The 23240-nt window shown below is 44.2% G+C and overlaps 1 protein-coding gene and 4 non-coding genes across 5 annotated transcripts in view; 3 read left to right on the forward strand and 2 right to left on the reverse strand.

Annotated features, from left to right (window-relative positions):
- trnay-gua (transfer RNA tyrosine (anticodon GUA)) overlaps nt 1-39 on the reverse strand; it is an 89-nt gene extending 50 nt beyond the window's left edge. Inside the window, exon 1 of the tRNA in view lies at nt 3-39. This is a non-coding gene — a tRNA (tRNA-Tyr). The remainder of the gene's footprint in view (nt 1-2) is intronic.
- Nucleotides 40-5594: 5555 nt separating this feature from the next.
- trnaa-ugc (transfer RNA alanine (anticodon UGC)) lies at nt 5595-5666 on the forward strand. The gene has a single exon. It is a non-coding gene; the product is annotated as a tRNA-Ala (tRNA).
- A 2345-nt stretch (nt 5667-8011) lies between these two features.
- trnag-ucc (transfer RNA glycine (anticodon UCC)) lies at nt 8012-8083 on the forward strand. Its single transcript has one exon. It is a non-coding gene; the product is annotated as a tRNA-Gly (tRNA).
- A 4371-nt stretch (nt 8084-12454) lies between these two features.
- On the forward strand, nt 12455-12526 carry trnag-ucc (transfer RNA glycine (anticodon UCC)). Its single transcript has one exon. It is a non-coding gene; the product is annotated as a tRNA-Gly (tRNA).
- Nucleotides 12527-16544: 4018 nt separating this feature from the next.
- Nucleotides 16545-23027, reverse strand: map3k8 (mitogen-activated protein kinase kinase kinase 8). The gene is made up of 8 exons (XM_030078770.1): nt 22893-23027; nt 21631-22014; nt 21304-21474; nt 20289-20550; nt 19084-19190; nt 17930-18082; nt 16889-17135; nt 16545-16785 (listed from the first exon to the last, which is right to left on the reverse strand). Exons 2-8 carry the CDS (start codon nt 21985-21987, stop codon nt 16661-16663), a joined length of 1422 nt encoding a protein of 473 aa, XP_029934630.1. The 5' UTR covers nt 21988-22014; nt 22893-23027; the 3' UTR covers nt 16545-16660.
- Nucleotides 23028-23240: the final 213 nt, after the last annotated feature.

Here is a 23240-nt window from a genome sequence, read left to right on the forward strand (position 1 = left end):
CTCTACAGTCCTCCGCTCTACCAGCTGAGCTATCGAAGGGGTTGAACTGTTTAGGTTGCTCAATATGTGACGTTTGCCTCCTACTTAAGGGCCATGCCATCAAAATATCTGCTGATTTAGAAAACAAATCATGTAAAATACAAAACCACCGAGCATACATAAACGAGAACCCAAATGCATGATTCCAGACAAGAGGTAGAATAAACTGTCTTTTAATGAAGCAAAGTAACAACAGAAAATCACTCATACAAGAAATGCTAGATAACAGGAAAAAACAAGGCAAGACAAAGTAGCAACTAAAAAACTAGGCAAAAGTGCAAAAATTCAAGAATGGATCAATGGCAACCTGACAAGAGCTGGTGTGGTTCACTTGGCGAGACGACACAAGACAAACTGGCACAGGACAAAGGGAAACGTGGACTATAAATACAAACACAAGGTAATAGACAAGTTTACGCACCAAACCCCGGGGGGCGCCATTACCCTACAAAAATGCACTTCATTTCCGCCGGAAGTGGTTTGCGCAGCGTATGCCGGTGTAAACAAACTTCCATGCTAATGCAGCTTCGTCTGGACATGTAGCTCGCTGCTCGTGAGGTTTCAGTTTTAATAATTATGTCCTTACAATGGGAACACGATTCAACCACCTTGACTGTTTGTGTGAAAATAAAGGTTTATGTAAATGTAAAAATGTAATTTCATTTCATTATTGCACTGAACTACGATCATGAATGCTAGGCCTTATGTTCCTTAGAGCGTAACCGTTTCTTTTAACACAGTTCATCATTCATAGTAAGCTCATGCTGTACATTAATGACACTGGATGAATTAATTACTTTGAGGAAACTAAACAAATGGCTTCAACAAGAAAGAGAACGTGTTTAATCCTAACAGGTATTAAACCGTAAAATACAGAAGCAGCCCACATAATTACATCACTATAAAAATATTCATATATAATGTTAAAAATTCTGAAAATACACATCTTGCGTCTAGACAGCATGGAGATGTTGGTAATTAGTTTTTAACAATGATTGATTTGCTCCATAAGTGAAAAACTGATGTTTAAGTGTAAAGTGTACAAAGGTTTCTTCGGTATTGGGGCTACATTTTGGTGAAAGTTGCAAAGCTGTAGCACGTGGTTGATTTATTATAAATTTTCAAAGTTTTGAAATTTAGAGGCTTGCTGTAGCGCCACCATCAGGACTATTGGCTTGTGTTGGCAGCTGAGGAAATCTGACATTGGACTGGACCTTTGTGCAAAGTTTGGTGAGTTTTCATGCATGGGAAGTAGGACTTCCTCAGAAGAAAGAAAGAAACAAAAGAAGAAGAAGAAGAAAATGAAGAACACACAGGAATACAAGAGGGACCTGGCAGCTTAGGCTGCCTGGCCACTAATTATACTTAAAAAATACATAATATATATATACATACTAAGTGTATGTATATATATATGATGAATTTTGTTCTGGCCACTATATTAGGGACACTTGTTCAGCTACTCGTTAAGACAGATGTCTAATCAGCCAATCACATGGCAGCAGCTCAGTGCATTTAGGCATGTAGACATGGTCAAGATGATGTGCTGAAGTTCAAACCAGCATCTCAACGGGGAAGAAAAGGGATTAGGACTTATGAATTTTTGAAGTTCAAAATTTTGACCTCTAATTATAACGTCCCCATCAGGCTGATTGCGGTCAAATTTGTTTGGCAGCACTTGCACACAACTTCCAGTCAATGTACAAAATTTCACATGTACCATTTACCATCTCACAGGAATTTGTGAAAATATTTCTGAAGAAGATATAATAATAATAAACCAAAGCAACAACAAAAGGGTTTCAGCCGCACAGGTTTGAACCCCTAAAAAACACATTTGCACTTGTTTCATCATGTCACAGCTCTGATTTTGCAGCACCATCAAATGAAGCAACATTTTCTTTTCCCGTTTCTTTTCAACACACCATACAAAACAATGAGCTGTTCTGTATTTTCTCACTGTTGATATTTGAAATCTTACAAGCAGCTAAACATGAATTCCACTCAGCAGCTGCAACAGGAGCCGCTCACCCTTCCCTTTCCTCCTTCTAGCGATTTGTAAGTTCATGAGCCAAGATTATACCACGAGGGCTTCCTGCATCACAGCCTGAGCTGATCAGTTTTTCTGCAAAATATTCACAGCTGCACTCTGTCGTCATGATCAGCACGTATGGCTTCTCCTCACACAGATGGATGGCCATCCGTTTCCACAGTTATGGTTGGACCAGCCTGCTGCAAAAGAAAACAAAAGACAAGCAGCGTGAGGTCTTTGTCAGCATGAACTCTTCAGCAGCTTCATCCTGGAGTGCCTGATGCAGCGCAGAGAGCAGCTCACTGGGCACTAACACGGGGAAACAACTTCCCCTCCTGGGACATTAAAGGACGTGAACAGTGATTTTGGCTGTATAGTAACAATAATGATGATGATGATGATGATGATAATAATAATAATAACAACTTAAATTTGTATAGCGCCTTTCAAGAAACCCAAGGACGCTTTACACAGATTGAACAGAAAACACAGACAACACAGTAGACAAAGACATAGCAGAAGCTAGAGGCTATAGGCTAGGTTGAAGAAGTGGGTTTTCAGGAGTTTTTTTAAAGGTGTCCAGAAATGGGGCTTTGCGGAGCTCAGCTGGGAGAGCGTTCCAAAGTGTGGGGGCTGCCATGCTGAAAGCCCTGTCCCCTGCTCACACACTGCTGTGGGATGGCATCCCATTCTTCAACCAGCATTTGTTGCAAGTCAGCCAACGTGGTTGTGTTGGTCACTCTGACACAAACAGCACGCCCAAGCTGATCCCACAAGTGTTCAATGGGGTTGAGGTCAGGACTGCTGGCAGGCCATGCCATCCTCTCCACTCCCAAATTCTGGAGGTAGTCTCTGATAAACCCCGCTCTGCGGGGCCGAGCATTGTCATCTTAGAGGAAACCAGGTACCAGGTACCAGAAACTGAATGGCTGCGCCGGCCGAGGTCTGCGCCGTGCATGTGCTATGTGAAAGCCCAATGACTCCTCTGACCCTGAGATGCGCCCCCCCCCAACATGTCATGTGACTCGGCACCGGAAGTGACAAGCATGTCTTTGTTTATTTTTTTCTTTATTTTTTCCCCCTGTCCCATCTGACAGCCGAGGACATGACCGACTCGCTGGTGGAGCAGAGCAAGAACACTCTCAGGGAGCGGTGAGACACACACACACTCCACCACTACATCTGTCATTAACTCTGCTCATGCTGACTTATTCTGTTTCTCATGAGCAGGCAATAGAGCAAAAGTAAAGAAAACCTCTCTCTTTGTTTTCTTATGTAAAGCTTGTGGAGGTTTGCTCTCGAGGACCACGATGCTGACATTGTCCAGCCTGTCCTCATGCTGGTAAGACCATTATCAAGAAGAGACTCAGTTTGGAGGAAATGGTCACATAATACTATTTAGCCTGTAAGTAGCTTCAGTCTGAATGATCCATCTCACTTGTGTTTCAGACATGGCGTGTTAATGTCAACATGAAGATGAGGGACATTGAGTATGAGGCCCGGATGGTGCTCAACTCACCAGAAGCAGACAGTCCCTGTTATCAGTGAGTCACATTCATCTGTAATAAGTTCTCATTTAAAGTACACATTGATAGCATGTGGTGATGAAGTGTGTTTCACCTTCTCCTGAATGTGTGTATTCTGCAGAGAGCCTCACATCATGAGGCTGGCTAAAGAAGCCATGAGGAGCCTGGAGCAGAGCAAGCAGCAGGGGCCCGTCTCCTGCCTCCTCGGCCCTCAGGAGGTTGTGATGGCGGTCGTCCCTAAAATGCTGCAGGGCTTCTGGCTCCATCCTCCAAGCCTCTCGTGCATCATGCCCTCTGCGCAGCTGAGCCCCCTGGCTGTGGGAGTAAGAAGAGCTGTTCTGGACCAGCTGCCCTCCTGTCTGACATCCACAGAGCGTCAGGTCCCCTTCAGCTGCTCCATCAGGGATGAGAAGGCCCTCTCCATCCAGGAGGTCAGACAGAGCTACATCCCTGACGTTCTGGTGGGGCAGCTGAACCGCTTCAGCTCAGAGGTGCTGGACATCATTGTTGCCACCACAGTCCACGAGGTTTCTGCCATGTTTGAGCTCCCAAAACACAAAGCGGTAAGAGGGTGTGCTCACATGAATCATAGAGTAGCAGTATAAGACAATGTAACGTAAAAAAAAAAAAAAAAAAAAAAAACTCTCCAAACTAGCCATTTTATTTGCCAAAAATTAAGACAGCTTGTCTTCCTTTCAGGAGGAACTGCATACTTCCTCCCAGCCAGCTGTAGGGGATGAAGCTGATGACTCCTCCAGCCTCCATGATGAAGGTTGGAGCGAGGAGTCCAGCCTGGAGCACAGCACCTCCACCCCAGAAATGGACTCTCCTCTCAACCCCACCATCTCTCATGACACAGTTGTAAGTGAGCCTGGCCTGGAAAGGGACACCACCTCCAATCCAGAAATGGACTCCGCTCTTAATATAAAGTCCACCATCTCCCATGATCGAGGTTTGAGTGATGGGCACAACCTGAAGGATTCAGCTCCTCTGGAGCCTCTGACCCCCCCTGCCGAAGCTGCTGCCAGCACTGCAGAGCAGGAGGACCAGACCACCTGTCCAGCACCACATCAGGTAGGAGCTCTTCTCTCTGACTTGAGTCTCAGGACTGCTCACACTGTGGCTGACTTCCATCAAGAAAGGTTCAGGCACTGACTTTGCTCTTTGCTCTTTGATGTTTCAGAGGTCAAGGAAACCCAGAAGTCACGGGTGCGCCGCTTCCTTCACTGGCTGCTCCAATCCCTCTCCTCATGATGTCTCCCCAAGGACACAGAAAACTGTAGAAAATAAAATCAGTGCCACTCTGCAGTCAGTCCATATCAGTCTACTCCTGTTTCATTTAATGTCAACTGATGCAATGTAAAATGGATTACATGAGAACAAATGTATAGTCTCTCTGCTTCACACACATACATTGGTCGCATGCAGCAAACACCGCCCTTTTTATGTGAGCGCGCACAGATCTAGATTGGAAAAGCCTGGGTTGAATTAGCGAGTTGATAGCCGGTTTTATGGTGCCGGAAATCCGGATTGCAGACGTCTGGTGAAGCCAGATAACTAAGAGAAACCCCGGGTATATTAATCCAGCTTTATGGTACAGGCTCCTGGTTAACATGCATCTTGCCTGCCCACTTGTGTTTGAATGTCTGTGTCTTCCCTCCTCAGTGGTGTTATTGCAAAGTGGAAGAGTTTAGGAACCACAGCAACTCAGCCGCCAAGTGGCAGACCAGGTAAAGTTACAGTCGCTGAGTTTTTTGTTAGTTTGCAGCTCAGGGGGAGCAGGAGGAAGACCACTCGTCATCTTTGTTGTTGCTCTGTGTGTTTTCTTATGTTAGCAGCTGGTGCACAGTTACTCACAAATGCAGTACCAGGCAGTACTACTGATACTGCATTAGAAACTGCTACTGCAAGGTTTGATGAAATTTGCCATGGTCATGATATTGGCAGTATCAGTTCTTGTGACATCCCAAGTGCTGTCCCTTCTGTCCCATCAGCAGGGGGATGTAGCTCAGTGGTAGAGCGCATGCTTTGCATGTATGAGGCCCCGGGTTCAATCCCCGGCATCTCCATCAGGGTTTATGTTTGAGGAAATTATGAATACTTGCAACAATTTCCTTACTGTGATGTCTTGCTGCACAACTTTCATGCAGACCTTCTTGTCCAAAACCAGTGTCTGACCTCCCAGATGCTCTTTGGTAACTGGGCAAAAAATTCCCACAGACATACTCCAAAATCTTGTAGATAGCCAGAAGAGTTAAAGCTATTATAGCAGCAAAGAGGTACCAACTCCCTATTAATGCCTATGAATTTAGAACAGGATGTCATAAAAGCTCCTGTAGGTCATGTGGAGGTGGCCTGATTCATTTGTCTGAATAGTGTGCTTTGAGCTTCATCCTTTCTTCATTTGGAAACCAGAGCACACCATTATGGAGGGAGTCCAGAACAGCTACTCTCTGCCATGTCTGCACAGCTGTCCGAATCCCTGCGTTGTCTCCTCAGGAGTTGGACGACCTCATGTCATTATTGGTACAGCCTGTATTACATACTGTCATGTGTTTACAGACAAACTCCAGCCGACAGACACGCTGCCAAGTCAGTTCCACAACATTTTCCCAGCTTTTCTGATGCAGAAGAAGGCCATATGTAAGACCGTGATGGATGAGCTTCAGTGCACAGCAGAGTCTCCCAATGATATGTTATGGTGATGGCCAATCAGTTAGGTATGAGTATGCACACCTGGCTTACCACTATTAAGACCGACAGACCATCACAGGGGCAGTGAGAGCAAATACTCCTGCTCCATTTGGTCGGTATGGTGATGTGCATGGCTATTACAAGGTAACAGTCACAACCCACTACCTGGTTGACTGCCTCATTCAGGAGTACCACAAGCAGGAAGTCCCGCACACTCTGCTTCTTCTTGGGCAGATCATAAGCGCTGACCACACCTGCAAGGTGGCCCGGAAGGTTGTGCTCGCATCAGGCACTATGTCATCCATTATGAATGAAAACTGCACGATCCTGTCCTGTGTGGTGTCAAAGGCCAGCTAGCAGTGGGTTGACAGGTAAGAACCAACCGTCAAATTTCTCATCCCACTTATTTTGTCTGTAATCAGGGTGCATATGGGTGGTGAAAGTCCTTGCAAACATTTGAATTTTAATGTGGTACTTTCAAGGAAACATCATTATTATTAAAATCAGAGATGAGAAAGAGCCCTGAAGGCTTGAGACAAAGATGAGAAAGGAAAAAACAGAGAGATGTCTGTTTTTTTCCAGCAGATGGCGGTATCAGGCTGTCATATTCACAGGAGGAGGCCCAATAAATTTGGTTTTGGCAGTTTGTGTCTGATAAGAGCTCATGACAAAAGTCAAAAGGCAACTCCAAAGCACCGCCCACTCACATGTGATCATATTTGAAAGAGGAAGAGTAGGCTTGAGCCACAGATATGAACAAGAGTTCACACTTGGAACCACTTGGGCTTCCCTGATGCATAATGAGCAGCAGATGCTGATCATAACTGAAGACAACAGATAAGAAAAATGTAGTCATCCTCACTAAAGGTTGAATCATTAATGTTATCTTGTGTATGTGTTGTCAGACTGTCTGGATGGGGAATCCAGTAAAGCCCACAACTCCTCTTCCAGTGAAGTGCTACTTTGGGAGTTTTGACTGTTTTTATTGCTCTGTTATCTATCACACATATTGTGATACATTACATATCAATAAAACTGTTGATTCAGTCACTCCTGATGACACTTTCTAATAATATTTTCAGAAGATATTCCGGGACAGTTTTTCAAGTTATCTGGTTACTTGCTAATAGTGAAAAAGCCGTTTTTCTTCCACTACTGACAACGTGGCTGCATGAACACCAGTTTATGAGTCACAAATAAAAGATGAATGATTGGGTTGATCTGTTGTCTGTGAGTCAGTGACTTGACATTTTACCTGGTGTCCATAACGTACATTAGCTCAAGTCTCACTGACAAGATTGTTTTCTTTTGGAAGTTTTTGAGGTAAGAATCAAAAACTGGAGGCTTTGTTGCCGTGCATTGGCTCCTGAATCAGTCCCTGAAATGTTGACAGTCAAAATGATGAAATGGCCAGCCACTCTTAATATCAGGCCACAATGATCCCAGAAAGCATTTCAGTCTCTGGTGTTGAGTCACTTTTAGAAGCACAGTTTCTAAAGTCACTGGTACTTTTACATTTCATGAGGTCCAGGGCAGTCAGAGCTCCAGGTGAAGCCGTCTGACTGAACGTCTTGTGCTCTGCTCTCTTCTCTTCTTCTGACTTTGCTCTGCAGTTCGTCACCAGTAGAGAAGTGCTCCCCCCTCCTCCCCCCTGTTCTGCTAGGACTGAATTCCTCACAGACGCTGCTCTCTCTCTGCTGCAGGGTTTGTTTTCCTGTCAGCGATGGTGGTATAGTGGTGAGCATAGCTGCCTTCCAAGCAGTTGACCCGGGTTCGATTCCCGGCCATCGCAGAAACCTTTTTGTCTCTCCTCTAATTCTTCCTCTCTCATTTCCAGGTTCTCCATATCATCTAGTTCCTGCACATTTACATTAAGATTCATTTTTCCCCAATCCAGCAGAGATCCTACATTTATTTTCTGTCTTCTCAATAATACAAATATGTGAATATGAAGCACCACAAAGTGAATTTCTATCCTTTGAGGAAAAACTCTTCTGTAGTGTCATTTCCATTCAGATGTCCAGGGAGTCAAATGGATCAGTGATAAATGAGATTAGACTGATAAACGCTCTTTTGTTTTGTTTTATGCTTTGAGGATTGTACTCTGGATGAACTGACTCTTTGAACAGAGCAGACCTGATACACACAGCACCCTAATCCTAAAATTAGCATCTTTGTTTTCAAACTGTGGCAAAAAATAACTTTGAGGTGTGTGTTTGTAAAGTCCCAGCAGCACAGCTCATGATATGTGGGACATTATGTCTTTGTGATGATGTTTTTGATTTCCTCTGTCCGTCAGTCTGTCTTTCTGTCAGCGTGTGGAGCCACATTTTTGTGGACACCACAAGTCCAGAGCAGTATAGGACAGATACTTTACACCAGTTAGCCTCTTTTAGATGATCTGAGAGACAAATGTGCATATTATTAAGGAGAAAAGTTGGAGAAAGTAGGGAACTGAAGTGCTTCTTGTTATTGGACTTAATGGAATTTTTAGCTGTTTGAAGCACAGATTCATAAGAACACACACACACACACACACACCTACCTCTGTCCTCCTGACTGTCTCTGTTAATGTCCTTGTTTTACTGACAGTTCCACAAATTAGGCATGAGCTGATGGAGACTCTCCTCCATATCATGGCATGGTAAAGGTGTTTCAGTAGTGAGAAGTTCAAGACCTGTTTTCATACATCAGCACTGTATGATTGCATGTTTAGACAGAGGTAAGCACTAGAAATGTCACCATGATGGAGGACTTACAACAAATTCAGTCATGAGTTTGTGAGGTATTCCTCCTGGGATAGAAAAGCCCCTCACACACCAAGCCTGTGTCCTGTGACTGTCTGGAGCTCGTGCAGTGTGTCCCACACCATGCAGCTAACCCTAACCCTAACACCTTGCATGTAGCAAGCTAGCTAACCACAAAGAGCTGTGGGAGGCAAACTTTCATCCACAAGCAAAAGAGTTTTGGGCCGACAACGACAGTACCAGCTGCAACTCAACACACATGTTCTCCATTCATTCAGAAAAAAAAGTGAAAGTGAAAATGAAGACTGAGGCCAGTTTGGTCTTTGATCTTCTGTACTATCTTCTGTACTTTTTGAAAGACTCCTGCCCCCTGCTGGTGCAGAGAGTTATTTCCTCTCACTCAGGTGCCTGTTGGCTGCAGTCCTCTGTGTTCATGACCAACTTTTAGCCGAGCGATCTGACCATCGGCCTCGATCAGCGCTTGGTGTGTCCAGGCCCTAAAGAGTTAGAGTGTTGCTTGTCAAACCGTACAAAGCAAAGCTGAAAACACTTGAGGAGGGAAGAGGTGTCTGCATTACAATCTTTACCTTTTTGTCAACTCTTTTGTTTTTCAAGTGAAATACTGCATGCTTTTCATTTATTGCAATGTGGAAAACATCAAGGACAACATCAGCAAACTACAGTCAAGGTTGTGTTTCACCTGTGTAAGAGTGGCACGCTGCACACAGACACTGAATGTGTGTTGTGGCCAAGTGGTTCAGGTAATGAATCACAAACTCTTTTGGGGTGTCCCCGCACATGTTGGAGTCCTGCTGGCCTCGACAGACTATTTTCATCAAGATGTGAAACGTTTGGCCCTGCTGGCTTGACTGCGTTGGACCAACAGAGATCCAATTTACACCAGAGGCCTGTATCACGAAGCAAGCTTAGTTTTCGCTGGATTAGCCAGACCTGTCCGGATACACTAATCGAGATCATGGTGATCAAGGATAAGCGGTATCACGACGCTGGTTATCAACTCGCTCATTCGATCCAGGTTTGCCTCATCAGGAGCCGTGAACGCGCACGTATAAGGGGCGGAGTCTGAGGCAGCCGACCAATCACAAACATGAGCGATAAGGAAAAAAGCACAGCGTGTTTCACGGCGGAGGTGAGGCATGTTATAGCCTACTGGAAAAGTATGAGGAGGAAAAACATCTACACACTAAATCGAACGCCGCGGCTGCCGCGAAGAGAAGGCAGAATGCTTGGCAACGAGTTGCCGACTAAATGCGCAAATTGCACATCAGTGGCTTAAGTCCACATCTGACGCTGAAACCTATGAACTCACTGCACTGCACTGCACAGATGTGCTGCGTGTATGAGAGATATTTAATTCGTCCAGGTGTAATCCCTCAAGGGTTAAAAGAACGTGGGACCAAGTAAAAACACAAAAACACAAGAATATCATTACATTTTGTAAGTTTGTAATTTTATTATAGGCTACATTTATTTATTGCCATTTATTATACAGGCTATAATAAAATGAAGCGGACGCCAAAAATTAATCACGTCAGTCAGTGCATCAGGTTGACAGCCTGAATAAAATCAGATACTGAGCTGCGATTGAACAGGAAAAAAGGCAACTATAAATGCCGACTCGCCCTCTTGAATGAAGGGTACAAATGATCCTTTTTCATATTTGCATCAGCGAGCTGTCAATCTGGCCCATTCTCTCACCCAGGAATAATTTGCCCCCCAAAAATATTTAGAGCTGATTAATTGAGCCATTTTAAATGTCCCTAAAATGTTGTGAAACGCCTCTAAAAAATACTTTTAATTATCAAATTAAAACAAAAAAAAAAAAAAAAAAAAAAAAAAAAAAAAAACAGAAACGATTTCTCATTTCTGTTTTCCTCTCCCACAGAGTGTCAGCTCTGTACAGCAGGCAGCTGTTAGCCAGGCTGAAGTGCTTCTTCACATTAATATTACAGCCTCTCTCTCATACAGAGAGTTGTCGGCAAAATGTTACGGATATGGCCGGTCAAGGAAAATCCTTTAATGCCGTAATGCTCTCCTTATTTGGACTCGTTGTTCAATGGGATCGTCAATGATTGGTCAGGCCACGGTTTGGCAAACAGTTGATTGGCCAGGGGGCGGTGCTTTATGTAGGATTCAATCCTATCCTGAAAGTTAGCCTGCCCCGTAGCAGGCTAGCGTTCAGGATAGGATTAGGACAGGTTTTCTATCCCGATCAGAGGTGAACCAGCTTTGTGATACAGAAAATCCGGAGTTGAGCCTGAAGTTATCTCGCTAACCCCTTAATCCAGCTTCGTGATACAGGCCTCTGGCCTCTCATGTGACGTGTATCCAGATGTGATGTGTCCACATTACACTTGTTATCAAAAATACAGACAGACAGAAACCCAACTGCCCTTCCTCTAGGCTTTCTCTCCTCCTCCTCTCAACGTAGGCCTATTTTTCAACCATGCGTTATGTTTTGGGAGAAGACATTACTTCTGTGGCTTGGAGAGACATTTCCTGGCCAACTAGCAGCCACAGTGCCGTTGGATTTGAATCTGTCCGCACTGTGTTTTGGATGCTTTTAGGCCTGGATGTTTTTGTGGATAAGTGCATGTGGACTGCAGTGGGATCAGTCCAGATGCATTTTAAAGCCAGGTGGAATGGGGTCAGAGAGCCTCGAAGGCCTTCCCATCTGTCTCAATCACACAAAATACCAACAGTCACATAAGTGGAGTTTGTATCTGGGGTTATTTGAAACAGTCCAGTCAGCAGCTCAGAAAAATGAGAAACTTCCATGCCTTTGTCCAAGCATCATGCAGTTCGCTGTATTGTTATACATGGAATTGTTGTGGATCAGTGGACTACAAATCTATTGTAGTCTGCTGGCACAGTTCAGAGTCCTGCTGACGACTGCTATCTCTCTGATTTGGAGCAGCTGAGTTGCTTGAAATGCTCTGTGGTGTATATCAGCTCAGGAGACACAGTGCAGGGACAGTCAGGCAACAAAGCAGTGACATATTCTTTGATTCTGAAGATTGCCTGTACAGCCGCACACAGACTGTATTCTGTCAGATTTTCCAATGCAAAGTTAAGCGTCACTGACTTGAATCGGCCCACTGAGCACTTGAGACTGAGAGGCGTTTGATTGGCTGCTGCTGGCCATTAGTGCTGAAGCTGGTTTTAGAAGCTCAGTTTATGAAATTACTAGTGGTAGTAAAATCATTAGATCAAAAGCAGAGTGCTGCCACTTTCTTCCCTTCTCTCTCCTCCCCTCTCTTTGGTCTGTGGTGTTTGCTTGCTGCTGCAGTACCTCCTCTTTCTCCTCCTCTCTCTCCTCCTCTTGTCCCTCCTCTTTTCCCAGTGGAATTCCTGACAGAAAGTGCTGAGTGTGCTGCAAGTGTTTCTTATCGTTAGCGATGGTGGTATAGTGGTGAGCATAGCTGCCTTCCAAGCAGTTGACCCGGGTTCGATTCCCGGCCATCGCATAAACTTTATATCTCGGAAGGAATTAGGATACAACCCAGTACTCATGTAAAGCAGGCATTGTTATTCATTCCAGGTTAACAAGAAATTAAAAAGAATAGCCATAGGGCTGTACTATGAAGGAGGCTCAACATACCCAGGCTTTGTGTTCACTATCAGGGTCAACAAAACCTAAAGCTCCAGTCAAAGTTAAGTGGTATCACGACGGTGGTTATCATCAAGGTTTGTTAATTAAGTCCGGCTGTCAGCTTTGTGCTCTGTGCGCGTTCACAGAAAAGGGGGCGTTTTGACGTCATATGATTCTACTTCCGCGAAAAATGGACCGTTAACGGGCTGCATATTTCACGCAAGAGGAGCAGCTTGTCCTCATGGAAAGCTATAAAAATTTCACAAATAAAATTAACGCTAAGAGCAACACCGTGACCGCACATAAGGCGAGAGAGGAGAGCTGGCAATTAATTTCAAAGGAAGCACAAAGGTTGGGGATTCTGTCACTGTTATAGCCATTTTAAATAATTGCTGCAATTCATTCAGTATTATGAATTTTAGTTTAGAAATATGTAACTTCAGTAGCTTTATGGGAGTGTTGCCTAGGAATTGGAGGTAAAGCCTGAGGTTAAGTCAGGTGACTGAAGGTGTGTGTGGGTGAGTCTAGCAGGGTCGGATGGAGCAGGCGGTGGTTACCATGGTTACATGACCATTTTGACCACTATTTACGCTGCTTAGAGCTACTTGTCAGTAGTTTCAGATAATTGTTCGTTACATTTGAAGTTTAACTAGAATTATGGAGCCATTTCTGTTGATGTTTGTTTGCTCCTTTTTTGTTAACTTTTTTTCTAAATCGGAATAAGTGGCGTTTGGAGTGCGTTTGAATCACCATGGGCTGCTCCCGTCCAATCATCACATTCGGATGCCGTGACAGTCACCGTTATAATATAAAGGGTTTCCTTTAAAAAAAAAAAAAAAGTAGGCTACTATAACAAAGTCTGTGATACAACGGAATATTTCTAACAAACGTGAAGTCTGTGCACCACTAATAGTAGACCTGCATTGCGCATATGTGTTACCGGACAAAAATTACTTTGTAATTTCACCTGGGTGAGATAGCGCCACTTTTATAGCCGGACGGGGTTAAACTTAGCAGAAGTTACCATGGTGATCTAGCGGAGTTAAAAGGGGGCCACCTTCGTGATACAGGAAAGCCTGGCTTTAGACTCAACATACTTCGCTAACCCACTAAACCTGCTTCGTAGTACACCCCTCAGTAATTGGCTAAACAGTAAGAGCAGTAAATGCAGAATTACTGATAGATCCTTCGCAGTTAATACATCCACTAACACACAGCAATACAAGGGAACGATTAGTTTGAGAACTTTGTTGTTAAGTGTTACCCAGTATCGTCTGTAGTGATTTTTGTGTGAACTGTCAGCCTGGCCTTGATATGCTCATTTGTTTACCAGGATCGTTAAGTGCTTTGATGACAGGTGATCTGACAAGGTAACCTGACTGTACTGAAAAGCTCATGAAAAGTCTTTAGCTCAAATAAAAAGTATTGTGTTTGATTGCTGTTTTTTTTTTTTTTTCCATTAAATTAAACCATCTACCTTCTCCCAAAATGACTCTGGTTTATACAGAAAAAAAAATCCTTCATGTATATTTCAAATACACAGGATACACTGTGTAAATAAGACAGCTTCAGAGTTGCTGTAAGGTTTATTTTTTCACTTCGACAGAGCTCAGCTAATGACTCAACGCACCACTGGACACACAGATGTGAAAATGGTATCAAACATCTTGTCTCGGTCTAGCTAAGTCAGATCAAGAGTATTTTACTCAAAATGTTGGAGTATTCCTTTAAAACATCCACCTCCTAAATGTCACATGGCCCAGAAGGTGAATATCCCCAAGGTGTGACAGATGAGCTGATGATGAACACTTTCTTCCTCCCATCAGTTTAGATAAAATGATAATAAATGATAGAGTAGGCTACAGTCTCTAGTATCTCATTCCAGTTCCTTTATTGACTTCTACATTAAAATCAGATGAGAAAGAGCCCTGAAGGCTTGAGACCAAGATGAGGAAGGGACACAGAGAGAGATGTCTGTTTTTTTCCAGCAGATGGCGGTATCAGGCTGTCATATTCACAGGAGGTGGCCCAATAAATTTGGTTTTGGCAGTTTGTGTCTGATAAGAGCTCATGACAAAAGGCAACTCCAAAGCACCGCCCACTCACATGTGATCATATTTGAAAGAGGAAGAGTAGGCTTGAGCCACAGATATGAACCAGAGTTCACACTTGGAACCACTTGGGCTTCCCTGATGCATAATGAGCAGCAGATGCTGATCATAACTGAAGACAACAGATAAGAAAAATGTAGTCATCCTCACTAAAGGTTGAATCATTAATGTTATCTTGTGTAGGTGTTGTCAGACTGTCTGGATGGGGAATCCAGTAAAGCCCACAACTCCTCTTCCAATGAAGTGCTACTTTGGGAGTTTTGACTGTTTTTATTGCTCTGTTATCAATCACACATATTGTGAAACATTACATATCAATAAAACTGTTGGGCACCAACAATATATATTGAAGAGGCAAATCCTGAATTTGCATTGCTCTAATTTGGATTTTATTTTGTGCTATGAAATTTTCTACACATAATACATTTGAAAGGAATTTTAGATTGTATGGTGTAGGCTGCTTCACAGTGCTGCAGTAGTTTGGTTTACCTGCGCTAAATATGGGGCTTGTTTCAGAGTGTGCTCTTTCCTGTCAGACCGACAGAGAGACAGAGAGAGACCAGCTTGAGTTTCCCCGCCCACTCTTAAGTCGCCATGGAAGTGTCATATCTCAGTTTACTTGGAACAAAGCTCTCTGCTGTCCTTTCCATTAATAGTCATCAGTGATGTTAACAGTTATCTCTTTATCAAAAACCAGTACGTGCAGAGTCCCACTTAAGAGTTGGAAACGATGAGAAAATTGAAGCAGAAAACCCCCTTGTTGCCCATTAATGTTAATGTGTTAATATGAATGTCTCAGACACAATGCTGAGACATTAATCAATTGTGTCAGTCATACATCTAAAATAACTGCCCTAGCTCCATCATTTGCACAAATAATTGAGTGTGAACTGTGTTGCTGTCACATGTTCAGAGCTAATAGTCAGGACATTTATCAGAGCAAGCCGCTGAAGGAGAGAGAAGACAGAGATTAAACATAACATAGTAAAATACTTTAGGTTTTGTTGCCCTTTTTTGGTCGAACCAAAACTGATTTGCAAACTTAAGAAATATGAAAAAACACAAACGGTGCCTTTTTTTTTTTTCTCCATTTATTGACAGTATAGCACAATGAGTCACTGACACATTTAGATTAAACAGTTGCCACTTTCTACAGTCATAATAGATCAAAACAAAAGTATAAGTTGTTTAGTGGAAAGCACACGTAGGTTTCATCTCAGAGGATGTACAAAACAAGAAAATGCAGTGATCACATGCAATCCAGAAAAGTGTAATTTGCATAGCAATTGCTATGATAGTGGTACTGACATTCCACAGGAATTAAGATTCAGAAGTCCATAACGAACTACATATCAAACACTCATGTTTGTATAATGCACTGTTACACATCTCTTACAGTTTTTAATGATAAAAAAGGAGGAATTCTGTCTCAGCCCCGAAGGCCTATGAGGCATATTTACACAAGAAACCAACATGAACAGCATACACTTGTTTTGCTAATTTGTTTACTATTACATTGCAATAAATTATGTACAAGACATCCCATGAGACATTCCAAGATGAAAACACCAATAGCTAATGCAATACAAAGACTCTGGACGAGACATCTCTTTCGACCACTGTCCCGCAGTGTTGTCGAGACGGCTGAGATGTCACCCGTAAGACATCAGTCCACTTCAAAACATCGAGGCAGCTCTCGTCATTCATTACAAGTCATCCTGAATCTTGTTTAACATTCATACGTCATCAACAAGCCACGTCACTGACAGATGTCAACCTGTCTGAACGATCGGTCCTCCACCACTGAAGAGTGAGCCATACGAACACACATTGCCAGCTTAAATTAAGAGTTGGCTACAGTGACGGTTCAGCCACATTAATGGGGAACTGGTCCAGTGTTAGCCATACTCTGAGGCAGGGGGCCCTCTCACGAGCTTGTAATAGTCTGCCACGGCCCCCAGGTCAATGTACAGGGAGCCTTTCCTCTTCAGGTGCCCGGAGTCCTCAGAGTACAGGGAGGATTCTGCAGAAAACACAGGCAAGATGTGAGTGCATGAATTCTGCAACCATATTGGAGAGCATGTGTGCCGGCAACTGAGTGTGAAGACATTTCGGTGGTCGCTTACCCTGTGTGGTGTCCGGCTGCTGGCTGTGCTGGCGCAGCATGGGGTGGTTTGCCTCATACAGGGCTGAGTCCAGGCTCCAGCAGCGCGGCTGGTCCTCCCTGGGGGGGTTGATGGCCTCGTCCTTTAGCAGCTCTGAGGCTGAGCTGCGCTGAGCAGGGTTCCTCTCGAGGGCGCGCCCCAGGAAGGTGCGCATGACTGGGCTGCAGTCCTCCGCTATGTCCTCCAGGGGTGGGGCCTGCTTGTGAATCTGGTGGGAGGAAGATCACAGGAAAGTCAGCATCAAAAAAAAAAGCTGCAAGATAACAACAACATGAGGGCGAGAAGCGCAAGTTGCAGTGACACTGGCCAAAAAGCAGAGGCTTGCACTGAAGGAACAATAACTGTCGATGTGGAATTTCTTTTTCTCAGTGTCAGTGTGCCCTGGCTTGTGTAACAAGTTCCTGCGGTGAAAAGGGAACACAGAGAGGCAACAAAACACAGCATGTAGAAGTGAGTTACAGCTCTAAACAGCACTTGTCTGTGGCAGAAGTTTCAAGAGGAAGTGAATACCAAAACTAAAGGCTTGAGCGAGTTGAAAAACAGAAACAGGACTTCATGAAATTGAGAGCCCATGTCATGGAAAACCTCTTATAGAACAAAACGGAAGTAGTGACTGACTAAATAAGTAAGTGGGCCTGAAGGGCATGTGCTGCAGAGAGTCACGTTAGCCCTGCTCTATCTCATGATAACGCAGGCTGTGGAAAAGCAGAACAAGGTCATGGAAAAGTATGTCACTTTTGGGAGTGCATCAAGACACAGGATGTTGTCCACCTTGGCTTCATCTCACATGATGAGCCATTCGCTTTGAGTGTGAGTGAATAATGACTGGGGTTTTGTGTTTGCTGTGTCAACATCTGACTACCAGGCTACCAGTGAGAGGCTTTTTCCTTCCAAGCAAAAATATAAAGTGCACACACACAATAAAGCATCTAGGAGAGAAAATACATTGATTCATTTAAAGCATGCACAGTCCATTCTATTGTACAGTAAGTGTGTACTTACAATGTAGAGGTAGGATGGATAGGCGGTACGTGGATATCTCCTGACCCAGGGGGGGCTACCAGTCTGCATGTGGATGATGGTGGTGCCCAGGCTGTAGATGTCGGTCTTGGTGCTGTGACCTCGACACAGAACCACCTCTGGGCTCATATGCATCTAGGGCAAAATAAGGGAAACATCACATCAGTAAGATATAAAATTGCAAAGCGAGTTTTTTGGACAGCAGAAAATCAGGAGAAAATCACACATCTCAGGTAGCACTTTCTTTTTTTAAATGCGGCACTGCGGAAGTGCATTGGCCCTTGGAGTGTGAAACAGTAAGCACACAACCACGGTTCATCTCCCTCCCTCTCCCTCCCTCTCTCTCTCTCTCTCTCTCTCGCTCGCTCACTCTCTCTCCCTTCCTCCCTCTCGGAAATTCCAGTCCAATCTTCCATGTTAATGTCAGCCAGTGCAGCTCAGTATTTCTAACTGTCTGTTTGCTAACCCTGACTCTCTTATTATTACTCCTGGGTGTCTGCCCTGGGACTTTCCACCAGCCAAGCCACAAGAGGCCAAGGCCGCATGTACACACACACACACACACACACACACGCACAGAGGTCAAAACAGGGGGACAACGAAGAAGCGGGATGAGAGAAAAGGCTCCTCAGAAAGCCCTTGTGTTCACCTGAATTTCCCCATGTGTGAATTAAAATATCTGCAAACACTTGATAACCACTAGAAACTTTTTGTATCTATCAGGTCAGTTTGGTGCACTTTCCTGCACACTAATGCTCACCATTCATTAGATGCAGGCTGTTTTGATAAAATGACAGACAAGTACTGACAAGTCAAGACAAACTTCTTTTTTTTTTTTTGTTTTTAATCCCTGCAGGCATGTAAACCTGAGTCATCAACCAGAAGACAGTTGCTATTCCTAGAAGTAATCACACCTACTCAAGTTCAAAGATAAAAAAACAGTGAAGACAAGAGAAGGTAATTAGGAGGCCATGAGCCATACTGAGTTAACTGGGTTTGATTCTTGGCGGGGCCATCTATACACACACTACATCTAAACCTACACTCTAAATTTTCAGTGCAGAATCTTGTAAATAATGTGACTGTGCTGAGCATGAATGTTGAAACAACAGCAAGTATCTGGGATTTTTCCTTACCTCTGTTCCTCTTAAGTCTCTGGGAGTGTATAATTCCTCTGTCATCTGCACTGCCAGGCCAAAGTCTACCAGCACTGCCTTGTCTGACATCAGGACAATGTTGCTGGCTGAGGAGGAAATAAAGGAAATAGGAAAGGAGAGTCAGTTTTCATTGGTGTTGCAGAAGCATAGTTTGTGCCAGTAAATCTGCAGTATATTTTGAGGAAATAAGCACTGTTGAACATCAGCACAAGTGGTGAATTCACAGATGCCGTACTGTCGTTATAGCAGATTTGCACTGTGGTTGCTTTGGTTTAAAGTCAACTGGACAAAAAGGGCGCTGGAGACTTCAAAGCAGCAACTGCGAAAGTCAAACAAGCACGCGAAAAGCCTTTTAGCGAGGAATTTCAGGGAGAATTTGAGGGCAGGCCTTTTCTGAAACCTCGCCCTTCTGCTTCATTACCTCCCTGAGGTAAAACTGCATATTATGACTGGAGGCAGGAAGCGCTGAGGACCGCAGCACCACGCCAGGCTTCCAGGCCACAAAGCTGGCCATTGTCGTAATTCATTCGCCTCTCACTACACTACATTTAACCCTTCTTTAAAAGGAGGGAGCATGGGAAACAGGGAGGACCGAGCTGGAATTTCCAGACGCCAAACAGCCTTTAGGTCATAACTTGAAGACAGACAGCTCTGGAGAATGCTTTGATGCCTCAGCTGCTGTGGTCCGACTGATTGTAAGTGAATCTCAGTCATACTAACGCTAACCCTTAAATAACGTGTCCACGGTGCCAACTCAACGTGACCACCTTCCTGTGTTCCAGCAAGCTGTCGGTGGTTACCAGAGTTTGCCAGTGTGACCTGTTTGCCTGTGCACACCGCAGCTTCCTGCTCACAAAACTTGCACAGACAACTGAAACTCCCTCAATATTCTGTAAAATGTATTGTGTAAGGTTGCCTGTGTCTTGTGTCTGTGGTTTGATTGGTCTGTGGCTGTGTGTTGACTGATTGAACTCTTTCCTGCCAGACAATTAAGGTTCTTGCAAGAACTATTCTAAAGAACTAGGCTTCATCAGTCTTGCCTTTGACGTAAAGTGAAGGAAGACCTGCGTCACATATATTCCTGAGCTAATTACACCATGATCCCACTAACACCATGAACCTGTCATTAGAGTCAAGCACCAAAGGTGGAAAAGAAAAAGAGCACGCTTGTCTCCTGTGCTTACGTTTGATATCGTGGTGGATGATGTTGTGGGAGTGGAGGTGTTCCAGGCCCCGTAGAACCTGCTTGGTCACCCAGATGATCTCAAACTCCCTCATGGGCCCGCAGCTGTCCAGCTTCTCCAGCACCGAGCCGCCTTCGCCGGCCTCCATGAACAGGTGGACGGTCTGGTCCCAAAACAGGGCACCGTACAGCTCAGCGATGTTCTCGTGACGGAACCGAGCCTGGATCTCCACATCGGCAGCTTTAAAGTTCTCCATGGGGATCTGAGGAGAATCACATCACCGTGAATGCATCATCACAGATCTCCACACGAAGTCAATAAGAAGCACATGCACTTAGAGGATAGGTGAGGTTCAGCTATCCAGTCCATCAGCCGTTACTTTCTTTACTGTAAATGTTCTCCTTTCCAGGGCTGCACTGCAAACACTGGACATTCTGTGATATTACAAGGCCAGGAAACCACTCCTGCCTTGGGCGCTAATATTTTCCATTATAGGAAACACAAAATAGACCTTGCCCCTCCCCAGGTACAGAAAACTGGATCACCCTGATAAGAGAACAATGGGAAGAAACGGTATTATTCAACTTCTAGTGAAAGTGTGCCAGGATTTCCTAGTGTCCCACTTAAATCAAAGGCATACACAATTATAAACTAAGAGGGTGAATATTTTTCAATAAGGTAAAGTTTTTAGAAATATCAAAATTCACCGCTGTCAAATATATAGAAGTGTTGCAGTGGGGAGTTTCTGTTAAGTTTCCATTCTTTCAGCTACCTTGGGCAGTTTTGTAAGAAGGCTGCAGAGAAATGCTTCTTCTTCCTCCTTTGTACAGCGCATTATGAGTGTGTGTTCAGGGCAAACATTAAAAGGCATGTTGGCTTGAACATTCACTATTCAAACACAGCGGCGATTTCTCGTAAACAAGGGCACTTGGCAAAATAAATATTTGGCACGTAGGCCCTGAGTTTCGAGAAATCCTTGCAGCTCGCATTCCGATCATTGCTCAGCTGGACCTACCAGTTTGCATGCCATTCTCTTCCTGGTTTTGGTGTCCTGAGCCAAGTGGACTTTCCCAAAGGAGCCTTTGGGCACGAGGCCAGAGCCGGGATTCTTGTAGGTCAGCTTCCATGGAAACAGGACCACATCCATATCAATCTGGTAACGACCATTCTTGACGGCCATGTGCTTCTGCAAACAAGAAAAACAAGTTGTTCTGAGCATGATGGAGTTTATCAAAACAAACATGGTGAAAAGAGTGCTGAGACGGATGAACTTTCAGTGCTGTCTTTATGCCCTTCTTACGGGGACACCACTGAGGCAGAAAACACGGCAACAAGCGCTCACCTTGCTCAGCAGGACTCCCATCTCCTCAGGCAGGCGCTTCAGGGCGGCCGGCTGCATGTTGGAGATGAGGTTGACAAAGGACAGGACGTCTGCCACCGTCCCGTACCTGACGCCGCCAACCCCGCCGCCGTGACCGTTTTGCTGACTCCCTGAGCCCAGCAAATCCCCAGAATCCCCCGCCTCCTCGTTCTCATCCATCTCCTCCTGGGAGAGACCTTCTTCTTCAAACAAAGAGCCGCCCTCTTCCCCTTCCTCCTCTTCCTCAATGTGATAGAGAGTCTCCACAGCGTCGATGATGTCCTCTATATTCATGTGAGCCAACAAGAGTTCTATTCCGTTATCATATTTGTACTCCATTTTGATTCTTTACAAGCACTCCAAGATCTGCAATGAAACATGGGAGAGTCCAACATTTGGTCAGTTTTTTTTTTCCACAGACTAACAGAGAACTCATGATGAGTCAGGTAACAACTGAAACATCCTGACCAATCAATGTGGGCAGAGCCGGATACACAACAACAGTAAAGCCTAGTGGTACAGCTTGTTAAAGAGGCAAGGGAGGGGCTTGTGAAACTCTTTTCCAAGCACATGAAGGGAGTTTCACAGCAGTGTGGGAAGCCCCCAGGGCAGCCTCAGCTGGGTTTCAGAGCAATACAACACCCAGACTCCTGATAAGATTGTTGACAGACAAACAAATTTATAACCTTTAATGGGCTATGAAAGGGAAACGGCATGCACAAATTATTGCATGTAAATCGTAATCACATGCTCTGTCAAGTTTTTCAATTCCTCAGAGAAAAAAAAAATAAACCTAAACAAATAGCCCACTGTTGAATGTCATTATCATTTAACCCTGAGAGGCAGATAAAGGGCAATGAGCTGGGTTCTACAGTCATATTAAGGGAGAAATGTCACCACAGTGATCTTGTAATGCAAGGGCACATTTTGTCAAAATGTGTAGCTACACATTATGCATCCTCAACTGGCCATAGGAAACAGCTGTAATAGTTCCTATATAAATTATAGCGAAATTAAAAACATCTCACAGCAGCCAGGAGACCACAGATCTGCCATATAAATTCCACCAGTATAACACAACCGATCACATCAGATATGTAAGTAGCTTTTTTACCCAGTATAATACTGAGATATTGTTTTCTTGTTAGGATGAATACAGATTATTACTTATTTCTATCTTACATGCATGTGGATCACTGATTACACAAGAGTGAGGGAAAAGAAAAAGACATGGATTTACTTACTTCGATGTTTTGTGTTGACAGCTTAACCTGACTGCGCTCTGTCCATGATGCGTCTGTGGCGTCCAACGCTGACTGCCGGAGAAGTGAAGCGCTGCGGACTGACGCGTCACGGCTACTGACGCTTTCAAGGAAGTAAACAGAGGAAGTGCTGTAGGGCAGTGCGTGGGCGGGTAATGTCAAGTGCCAAATACTCACAGCACCACTCTGTAAGTTTCGTTTTTCTTTTTCCTTTTCTCTTGTACTCCCAGATGAAAAACACATTTTCAGGACGTGCGGTATATTACACCTCATAGACGACTTGACTATGATCATGTGGGAAAATGTGTGTTTTTTTTTTTTTCTCTTGCA

Source organism: Myripristis murdjan, chromosome 20, assembly GCF_902150065.1.
Source record: "Myripristis murdjan chromosome 20, fMyrMur1.1, whole genome shotgun sequence".
NCBI lineage: Eukaryota > Metazoa > Chordata > Actinopteri > Holocentriformes > Holocentridae > Myripristis > Myripristis murdjan.